Source organism: Vigna umbellata, chromosome 4 (assembly GCF_029865625.1).
Source record: "Vigna umbellata cultivar VRB3 chromosome 4, Vumbellata_1.0, whole genome shotgun sequence".
Lineage (NCBI taxonomy): Eukaryota > Viridiplantae > Streptophyta > Magnoliopsida > Fabales > Fabaceae > Vigna > Vigna umbellata.
This window is the reverse complement of record NC_142168.1, coordinates 30,547,725-30,559,084: the sequence shown is the minus strand read 5'-3', so window position 1 is coordinate 30,559,084 and position 11,360 is coordinate 30,547,725. Positions and strand designations below refer to the sequence as shown.

General features: G+C 28.1%; 1 protein-coding gene and 1 pseudogene across 1 annotated transcript; both read right to left on the bottom strand.

Annotated features, from left to right (window-relative positions):
- Positions 1 to 4,318: 4,318 nt before the first annotated feature.
- LOC148199857 (uncharacterized) lies at positions 4,319 to 5,402 on the bottom strand. Its single transcript, XM_088112789.1, has 3 exons — positions 5,207 to 5,402; positions 4,725 to 5,059; positions 4,319 to 4,516 (listed from the first exon to the last, which is right to left on the bottom strand). Exons 1-3 carry the CDS (start codon positions 5,400 to 5,402, stop codon positions 4,319 to 4,321), a joined length of 729 nt encoding a protein of 242 aa, XP_087968915.1.
- Positions 5,403 to 6,033: 631 nt separating this feature from the next.
- LOC148199856 (uncharacterized) lies at positions 6,034 to 10,336 on the bottom strand (annotated as a pseudogene).
- Positions 10,337 to 11,360: the final 1,024 nt, after the last annotated feature.

Below are 11,360 nucleotides of genomic sequence, written 5' to 3'. Positions count from 1 at the left end.
AGATCTTCTTCTGGGAAGGTTTCTTTTATCACTATTTTTTTTTTTGCAAATAATAAATGCCTAGATTAAAAAATTAAAAAATTATTAAAAGTTATGTGAGTATATTAAAAGTAATTATAACGGAAAAAAAATCAGCATTCTAATAAAAAAGACTAATTTTTTTTAAAAGAATACTGCTAAATACATCTTTCATCTTAAAGCAACGTTCTCTTAACTTTTTCTAGGCTGTTTGTTATATTATTTCTATATATAAATAAGAATAATAATTAATTTATAACTGCTGAAAAAAAGACAGAGATGATTTAAAACAGTGTTTTTCTTAAATTTGTATTGATTAAATATTTCTAAACAGTAAAAGATTACTGTTTGGAACACCAGGGAGTAATATTTTGAGATAACCAATTAAAGAATGTAAAAAAAATATACTTTATATAACTTTTTTAATACACTCATGTATGATTCTCAATGAAAAGGTAAGTTCTTCATAATTCTTTAATAGGCAGCACAGGTTAATATTTTCTAATATTAACTAAAAATTAAACATAAATATCATGAATTTTTAGCTGTTTCAATTAAAGAAACATTTTTTTTAATTCCACCTAATTTCAGACACAATTTAATACTTTTGATTTTTAGAAGTAAAGATTTGTACAGTGGACGGAAGAATCTTAACAACTGGAGATTTGAAGGTGTTGAGTGTGACACAATTTGTATATTTCTAAAGTACAGCACCCAACAACTCTTTCCTCTCTCATCCGCAACTCAATTTTATTTAAGTTTTATTATTCTTTTCATCTTTATTTGTTTAACAGTTTATTTTTGTATTTTTAGGAATTATATTATAGCATACTCTATAATATTGTAGGAAATAAATAAAAAATTGTAAAAAAAAATTAAAATTATTGTTTCGATATTTTAGGTCGACCACTTCCAATCTTCAAGTTCCTCATTATCAATGAGAATGTTTATGATAAAAAACAATAAATGCGTAATTAATGTAAAAATTATTACCTTACTTACATTTTAATTTAAAGTTTATGTAATGGTTTTTTCATCATTATTAACCTATGACCAAAATATAATTAATCACAATTAAGTCTTTAATCATAATGATTTGTGAAGTTAATCAATTTTATCTTGATCGGTTGGTTGTTATGACATCAATGCACTTTAATTGTTCAGTTTGGTTTAGAAAATTTCACTTGTTTTATTGATTAAAGGGTTAATCGACAAGCTAAAGTTGATTAGATGATCAGGAGTTTAGTTTTTATTTTTCTCAATATATACACTTGTGGTTACACTATTGATCGAATTCAAACTTTGCTCGGTTAATCTCTAACTAGCGTGTGAAAAATCGAATGATAATGCTGATGACAATAACGCATCATCGGTGTATCCTCAATTGTCCCTCCCAGAAGACTCCACAAATGAAGAAAGGTGAACAATTGAAATTATTACCTTAAGCAATAAAACGAGCATTGAAACAGAGGCAACAAAAGAAAAATATGAAAATGATAAGCCAGCTCCATCCCTATTTATAAAAGTGCATATATCATCCGTCTTGGAACCTCAACCACTATATATTTTCGCATCTAACGGTCCAAAACAATCCAACCCTTCACATATAGACGTAAAGTTTGAAGTGTTCCAGTTGTCACCTTCCACGGTCATAATTCCACATGAGCGACCAACGTGGAAGTTGACACATAACATCAAACGGACAAGGTATAAATCTCTTCACAACTTAGATGGTGTTTGGACTTAGGGGACCTATGTAGAGTGTATCCCTTATAATCAATTGTTAGACGGACAATCAATCCTTCAGTCAATAAAACAAATTAATTAAAAAACCATTTCGGTTAAATATTTAATTGCAATTAATTATGTTTGGATCATAATTAGATTGGTAGTAATAAAAAGTCTATTACAAATATTATAAATAAATGTCTAAGGTAGAGTAATAGGTTATACATTGATTATCTTTGTTCTCAAAACCAAAATGATTTTGATATTAAAGAATTTTTAACCAGTATTCCAAATCGATATTAATAATCAATATTGATAAACATGAACTAAACTTGAAGATTGAGAATAAACATTTGTCTGTTTATGAAAAGAAGACTGAGTTCTCATGAACAATTATCAATATAAATTACTTAATAGAAGATACATGTAACTTTTAGTTTTAGATAATTTTCAAAGTACTAATATATGTTAAACACTTAACATTAGTCATTTGTTTAAGAAGTGAATAGTTAACTTGAGGAAATAATGGAAAAGTAAACGAGTATCTTAATCAAATTCATATATAAATATTTAAATAATTTAGACTATTAATGTCATAATATTACATTGAAAGCAAATATTTTGTGATGACGAAGGACAATAAAAGTCAACCTAACATTAGTTTTCAGTTTTAAGATTAAAGAAACATTGATGGTTCATAAAGTTTTCTTTTTCTTTTTACTTTGTCATGTATAATATTCCCACCCAAACGCCCACGTTATTGTACTTTATAATATGAGGGGTAGTAATGAAAAAATGTGAGAGAATTATAATTAAAAGATAGCAGGGTGAATGTTGGTGTTAAAGAACATGATGCTTTATTAAATGAGAAAAAAAATGTTAAATATATTAATAAATTAATTTAAGGGGAGCACATGGGAAGAAGAAAAAAATAATAAAAGTGGAAATAATTTAATAGTGAAGAGGAAGAAGACTGCAATTGGTGAACCGACACTTGCACATGTTAAAATATTTCAAGAATATTAATATAAAGAAATGATGAGAAAGAGAATGTTATCAAATATCAATAATTTATTTTAGGTATAGTAGTTTTTCATCTCTTTATTTGTTAATTTTTAAATTTAATCTTGATTTTGTTAAAAATTAATGAATTTAGTTTCTTCTGTTAACGTTAACGTTCAGAGTGGGATCATATAACGGTAGAATTAATTGCGTTAAGAGAGTGATTAAATGTAGTAAAATTAATTGTGTTGTGATTTAACATTTTTTTATATTAAATAAAATTGAAAAAAGAAAAGAAAAGTAGAGATAAAACTATTCATCCTATATTTTATATTAAGAGATATGAATACTAATATTTGGGAGATTGAAATGTTTTCATAACTGAATTTAGTTTTTTTTTTAATTATGAGATTAAGATACAAACCGTAATTGAATTTATTTTTAATGATTATACTTTTTGTACTGAAATTCGTAACTGAATTTAAATAATTTAATTGAACTTAGAAATTAATTTAAACTATTATGAAAACCGTAAATTTTTCTAATTATAATTTTAAAACTACAATGTGTTTGAATTTAAAATAATTAAAATCATACGTAAAATAACACACACACACACTCTCACAAATGATTTATTATACTTTCATTTTATTTATAATAAATTTCTGTTTATGATCCTGTTAACTACATATGTTATTTTCTATTTCTAATCTTCCTTATTTCATTGAAGTTCAGTTTTTTAAAAAAATAAACCAATTCATTATCTTTAAATATATATATATATATATATATATATTTTATCGTATCACTTATTTTTATAATTATTTATTATATCAAATATATACCTTTTAAAATTTTAAATTTCAAACAACATAATAAAAAAATAAAAACTCAATACTTAATTCGTATTCAAATAACTTTTTATTCAGAAGATTATAATATCACCTTTAAATCTTCAAATGAATTGATAAAAAGATTGAGTACTTAAGATAATTGTAAAAAGGATAATTCAAATTAATTTCCTTTTTATTTCAAATGACAAGAAGAGCATATAATAGTACCATCTTCCTTCAAACGAACAAAACCATGAAAATATTATAAATATATATACAATGTTTTATGTTTACAAATAAACCTAACAAAATATTCACAAATATATTTAATGAAATATTTTACAATAATACAATTAGCCATATGTTTTTTAAAATCATATTCAATTTTATAAAACTATTACTTATATACTTGAAAATCACCATTCTTTATTTTTTTTACAAATCCTACCACACACTTGTAAAACATAAACCATAATAATATAATAATCTAAATGGTAAACATAACTCAAAAGAAAGTAAAAAACAACAAAAACCTTTTAACAAAAGGCAAATTGTTAAGCACAATATTCTTCTTCTATATATCATACAAGGCTATTTTGGCTATAACAGAATCATATATACAGAGCTATTGTATAAAAATTCAACAACATAAAAATCAATTGTTTAAAATCTAAATAACCAAAACCCTAACTAGTATAACTCCAACATGAATATTAGCTGGAGATTTTTAAAAGGATCTATATTCTTCTAATTTGAATAGGGGCAGAACGTGCAGAATGAATTCTTGCTCCAAATTGTGCTGCAATAATGGGTCTAACATCATCAACATCAACCAGTTTCTCCAGAAATGGCAGCAAATCAATCAGAGCATGATCTGTGCTGTCCCAGTACCAACTTTTTATAGGAATTCCATTGTTCACATGAAGTCTAAATACCTGTCATAAAGCACAAAACTTTCATGTTTCAGCATCATAAAACATTGATAAATTGTTCTCAGCACAAAACATAACAATAATAATAAAATTGTCTGTCGGATATTATATTGAAAAGATGTTTGTTTACTAAGAAATACAGTTTCATGGAAGAAGGAACGAATAGAAAAAAGCAACATTAAAGAACAGGAAGTAATATATATCTATATACCTGTGGACTGTTGTCAATGATGAACACTTTTGCCAGATCAGTTCCCAGAACTGTGAGATCCTTGAGGCAGTGACCATCTTCCCATTTGCATGAATCTCTGTAGAATCTTTGAGAGAAAATCTTCTTATGAGGATCAAGAACATCAAGCAATTTTTCAGAATATGAGCTTTTACTAGCGGTGAAAATTACAACTTCAAACATTTCTGATACTTTTTCTAAAAACTCTTCAAGAAAAGGTCTCTTTCTAACATATATTGTACTGGACACTCCTTCACTGATAATTGTGAATGAGAAGTCAGCATCAGGCGCAAACGGAGAAGAATGAACCAATGTTTCTGCGCAGAAAAGTATAAATTTTAAGAATTTACAACATAAATCCAGTACATAAAAAATAATGAATAATTGATCAACAATGGTACATAAAAAAAAGGAAATTGAAACATGAGAAACCCTAAGAGTTTACAAAAAGACAGGAAAATTACCATCTAAATCAAGAGCAAGGGTTACACTCTTCTTTTTGATTATTTTGTGGCTAACTGATGAAGGCAATGTGTCTATGTGGTGGCACAAGAAACTGTTAAACCACATACGATCATAATGTTGTTTAAACCTTTCAAACGATTCTCCGAAATTATCTGCAATTCCTGACAATGTTTTCTTGAGAGTGGAAAACACCATATTGTAGTAGTAGTAGATTTGAATGTTGTCAAATAGAGTTTATTATCTCAGTACTTATGTTTTATGATTTTGAATTTGAGATATGTTCTATTGCTATATTTATCTGATAACTAACTCTAAAGATTTATTAGATGATCTTTTAACTTAATTTATATTAGATATTGATTTGTGAATTTATTATATTCAATATTGATATTTGATAAAGTATTTTCTAAAAAAGATAATCTTTATTTTTTTTTAAAATCTCTTTAAACGTGTGTTATTATTTTATTTGACAAGCTGAATGATATATTTCCGGCCCTATTCAAGCAGATTTCTATTTTCTTTTGTTTAAAAAGAATTTTTCTTTTAGAAAATTATAAAACAAGCTTTATCTTATAAACTAAAGATAATTTAATGATGAATAAACCTTACCAATGCAATTCCAACGTCATAGCAAAAAGGTGAAAATTGAATTTTTAATCATGAATATAAAGTGACCTTATTAATAAAAAATAAATAACTTTTATATATTGGAAATATTATATATATATATATATATATATATATATATATATATATATATTATCAAAGCAAATGAAGCCTACAAGAAAAAAAATTTCATGTACATTTATCGAAAAGTTTTATGTTCTTACCAATCACCTATCTATAAGTTAAAAACACAATTTATCTCAATGATCATAAAATTAGTAAAAATAATATCAAGTAAAACAACAACAACAATAATAATAATAATAATAATAATAATAATATAATGATAATAATAATAATTATTATAATAATAACTCTATACCTAACAAAATATTATGCTTTTACCTATAACTTAACACTTTTAAAAGACTACTATTTTGTTATCTTTTCCCTATTTATAAGTAAGAGAGTAAAATATGAATAAATTATAATAAATTTAATTAAATAAAATAATAATTTTAAAACATTAATTCATAAATAATATCTACTTATAAAATTAATAGTTCATAAAAACATTACGTAAAATAACTATTTATTTTAAAATTATATTAAATATTTCTAATAAAACCTATTATAAAAAGTACTATCGGTTTATCAGTCAAATTTTTTTTTACATATACTTTATATTTTATAATTTACCTTTCAATTTCTTTCTTTATATATAAATACAATTTTTTTTTAAACGAAGATATCCTACTTTGTTGTCAAAGTATAATTGGTGTAAAAAAAACATAGTTAAGTACAGTTTTTTTGTTTTATATATGATAAGACTATTTTAGCTATAAGAATAATATATACATAGTTATTTGTATAAAATATAACTAAAATTAAAATCAATTATTTAAAATTCTATACATGAATATTAGAAGGAGTTTCTTAAAATGATTTTTCTTCTAATGTGGGCAGAAGAAATGTAAAGAAAAAAAATCTGCATAGAGCCTAAAAGGAAGAAAGAAATAATATATATACCCGTGGAGTGTTGTCAATTATGAAGACTTTGGTCATGTCAATTCCAAGAAGTCTGAGATCCTTGAGACAGTGACCATCTTCCCATTGGCATGAATCTCTGTATAATCTTCGAGAAAAAAGCTTATTATGAGGATCAAGAATATCAAGCAATTTTGCAGAATATGACCTTCTACTAGCTGTGAAAATTACGACTTCAAACATCTCTGATACTTTTTCTAAAAACTCTTCAAGATAAGGTCTCTTTTTAACCTATATAGTTCTGGACTTCATTTTGAACGTGAAGTCGGCATTGCATGGAAACTCACTAGAATGAACCAAAGTTTCTGCGTACAACAGTACAAATTTTAAGAATTCACAATCAAACATCACTTATCATAAAATTGTATAAATGGCAATAATTGTGTTCAGATGAAGAACTCCATAAAACCTTTCCAGATTCTTTGCTGAATTTTGTATACTATTTCTAAACTTTCAAAAGACACTATCAGTGTATTAAAAAAATTTAACATATTTTAAAACATCAAAATTTACTGTATGTGTATTCAGAAAATAAACAATACTAAAAGCTCAATAGAATTTTAAAACCTGACAAATTTTCATAAGAAATTCAGTTATTTTGCTGAATTTTTTTTATAGAGCATTCAAAGATATATTAAAAAGTTTTAATACATTTTAAACTATTAAAATTATAGCATCCCAAAAATATAGTATAAAACCATATACGAGAATAATCATATATATTAACAATACTACAAGTTAGTTCAACCCTTAGCGATATACGATTACGGCCGAACGGTGTACAAAATAACTTATACCGAACGGTCTTACAAAAAGGTAAAGCTAATAACAGACCGAACGTTCCTAAGGTTTGGCCTTCACTTTCGCTGCATCTTCCAATACTTCTTCCAGCAGCTCTTCTCCTTCTGCTCACATCCACACGGATGATCATTGCAACATGATAACGACAGGACGCACAACACAGACAAAAATGATAAACAGGGTAAGCTTATGTAATTTAATTTATTCAATAACAACATACAACATTCATAATTAAACCAACAACACCCAAATCATCATTCATACATCAAGGCATGCGAATAACGACCACTTGACTCTGACTGTCCGGACTGTATGAATCCTGTGTAGGTACGACGTTCGTGCACCCGGGTGATGTAGTAACTGGGATACCCTCAACAGCTGCCACCCGAGGTTGATCCGTTCCGTCCAAGTTAACCTTATGGACTAGGACCTCCTGCCATTCCCACACATGACTTACTCCTCTCTACTTGAGAATGAGTAATAATGGAATATCAAGATAAACGTCCGCTAAGCTTTGCCCACATTCATACTTTACCAATCAATAACCACTTTCTGAGATATTCCTCCCTGGAATACTCGTTCATAATCAAACTATTTCATTCACATCACATTTCAAATTCTCTTACACTTCATCATTAATACATTCAACTGAAATACGATCAAGCTCTCTCATCCTAGCATAAGTTCGACTGGAATAACACTTCTTAGAAAACTAACATGACTAAGCATTACTTATCCACTTCAATAAACAGACCCTTAATAGTTCAAACCGGACACCACGAAGCCTAGGCCGAACACCTTTTAAGCCAACACTGTTTGACACCCAATACTAATACTGATGAGAAATTATGAAATAATGAACACTGCTGATTTTGGCTGAAGACTCTTATTCTAAAACGGTAATAATAGATTACTGAAAACGAGACCCAACGCTTGGTTTAAGACCGAGCCTTGTAGAAAACGAACATTATCGAACGAGCGTTGGTCTAAGACCAAGTACTTATCAGAAACGAGCGCTACTGAGATCGAACGCTTGGTCCAAGACCGAGCACTAATAAACTTACATAAAACGACTGAATATATATATACAATTGCTCCACACTTACTTTTAATGAAAAAGAACGATAACGTCTACGACCTTAAGTAGTATATAATACATTAACTACACTGTTTAGGAAACCTAAAGAAGGACTACACTTAGGCCGAACACTCATTTATACATATCTAATATTATAACACGATCTTTATTAACGAAATTCCTTGTAGAAGAAGAACTTAATATAGACGGACGCTCAAAGGAAAATTGAACGGTGAATACGAACTCTCGGTCACAGTTTATCTAATCCTATATAGTATTACAGAAAGACTCTTAAACACTATCCCTAAAGCATGAGAAATCAGGTAAGACCATGCACTCCCCAGAAGAACCGAACGCTCACTAATGACGCTCGACCAGACAACATGTATCCGTCATCCATCCACACATCCAAACAAGCAGCACACGCATATTTCATACTCATCAAATAATCAAACAACGTAACATGCAAACATACCAACGTTCAAAACAGAATTTAATAAAATTATATAAGCTTCCCTTACCTCTATACGTAACCGAACGCTCAACGAGACAGAATAGAGCCACTACCAAAGACTTAACGTTCGACAGTCACGTTTTAGGAGTACTGAACCAAACAGAAAACCAGAAACACTCAGAATTATACGATTCACTCAGGCAACCAGAAATAGAGGGTTGCATGCGAGACTAAACGAACGTGCTAAAGAGAAGGAAACTCACCGGCTCAGAATCACAAACCGATCGGTTTAAACGAAAGCTCTTGACGTCGTGAGTGTTCAAACGGTGCCTGAGAGGTGATCGGAAGAAGAAAAGGTGAGATTTTCTTAGAGAGAAGGTGGAGATTTTAGAGAGAAGGAGGAGAAAATAGTTTCAGCAATTTGGAGAAGAAGGAAAACATGCAGAGAAGTGGCACAACATTTGAAATTTGACATTAAGTACTGCCGTTATCCAAACCGAACGACCACTCTCCTGCAATCACCTGTTTTCCACTAACTGAACTAACTGAAACGCTCACTCTCTCCTTGGCACATGGATCCCACTACTTAGGATTTTCAGTGAGTTTTTAAGGGTCTGACAAAAATCACTGTATTTTGAATATAAAAAAGGAACAATACTAGAAGGTCATTAGAAAATTCAAATTCTGAAACCTAACTAGTTATTTGTTTGTTTACTGATATATCTGAAAAAACTAATGAATACTGGATCAATAACCATATGGTATATAAAAAACAAAAACTGTAACAGGTGAGAAACCCTAATAGTTTAGGGAATGATAAAGGAAAATTACCATCCAAATCAAGAACAAGGGTTACATGCTCCTCTTTTTGCATGTTTGTTGGCTAACTGATGAAGGGCATGCGTCTAAAGAATTCTTAGGAAATGTGTGTTGAGAGTGGTTGGAGTTGATGACATGAAATTCTCGAGTAGATGGAATGACAGGGAGGGCCAAGAAACTGTTAAACCACAGAACATCATAAAGCTGTTGAAAACTTCCAAGGAATTCTTCAAAATTGCAATATGCGATTCCTGATAATCTCTTCTTGAGAGTGAAGAACACCATGTTTGGTAAGGTTATAGACTGAATTAGCTCAGGAATCATGCTATTAAAGTGGCTTATTATGCTTTTGATCTAACTTTAAGATTTTATTAGATGATTTTTTAACAAAATTTAGATACATAGATAGATATGATATAAAAAATCTCCTTAAACATGCTACTATTTTATTTGAAAAGCTGAATGCTATCTTACAAGTTTTATTACACCAGATATTTATTTTCTCTTGTTTAAATTTTTTTTAAAAAAAATTATAAAAAAAGACCTTTATCTTATAAACTAAAGATAATGTAATGATATAAACCTAACTAATACCAACCTAGAAAAGGTGAAAATTGAATTTTTAATCATGAATATAAACGTGATCGTATTCATAAAAAAATAAATAATATTTAAATTTTGGAAATATATATATATTCAAAATATTATCAAATCAATTGAAAAAAAATAATGTATATATATCGAAAAAGGAGGACGTAGTATTTAAGGGAAATGTAGAATTAGGATTTGATTACATTTAAAGAAAAAAAAAAAAACTCGTTTTTTGTTTTCTCTTCAAACTTCTAAATTTCTAAAGAGTGGTTTTCTGCTTAAAATAAAACAAAAGAATGACGTTTTTTTCCGCTCACACGAGATCATCGATATTCGTTTGAATTATAACGAATAAAATAAAAATAAAGGAATAAAACAAATACTTTGGTTTGTTTTTTTTTTTTCTTAAAAAAAATACAAAATATTTTTCAACAAAATCTTACTCAAATTTGAAAAAATGACAAAACGAATCAATCTAATCTATTTTATTCTTGTTTCTCATTAATTCGTGAATCAAGTTGAATTGATAAAAAAACTAATAAAAAATTAATGATTAAAATTTAGTTTGTGAAACCCTTGTTTAGGTAAGCAAGGGAAATTTAGTTTGTCTCTGTGACATGTTTTAAGGTTATCTTTAAAGGTTTATTTACGAACACAGGAGGAGTATCTCAAGTAGAACTTTTCAGGGTATGCTTTGACTTATAACATCTAACACCTTGAAGGTTGATTTCACAATAAGGATATTCACACCTTCCCT

Excerpts from the sequence above, each read along its gene's own strand:
- LOC148199857 (XM_088112789.1), bottom strand. The coding sequence starts at position 5,402 with ATGGTGTTTTCCACTCTCAAGAAAACATTGTCAGGAATTGCAGATAAT. Across the intron at positions 5,060-5,206 it reads CCTTGCTCTTGATTTAGATG|AAACATTGGTTCATTCTTCT; the intron begins GTAATTTTCCTG and ends TTTTCTGCGCAG. Across the intron at positions 4,517-4,724 it reads TCATTGACAACAGTCCACAG|GTATTTAGACTTCATGTGAA; the intron begins GTATATAGATAT and ends GCTTTATGACAG.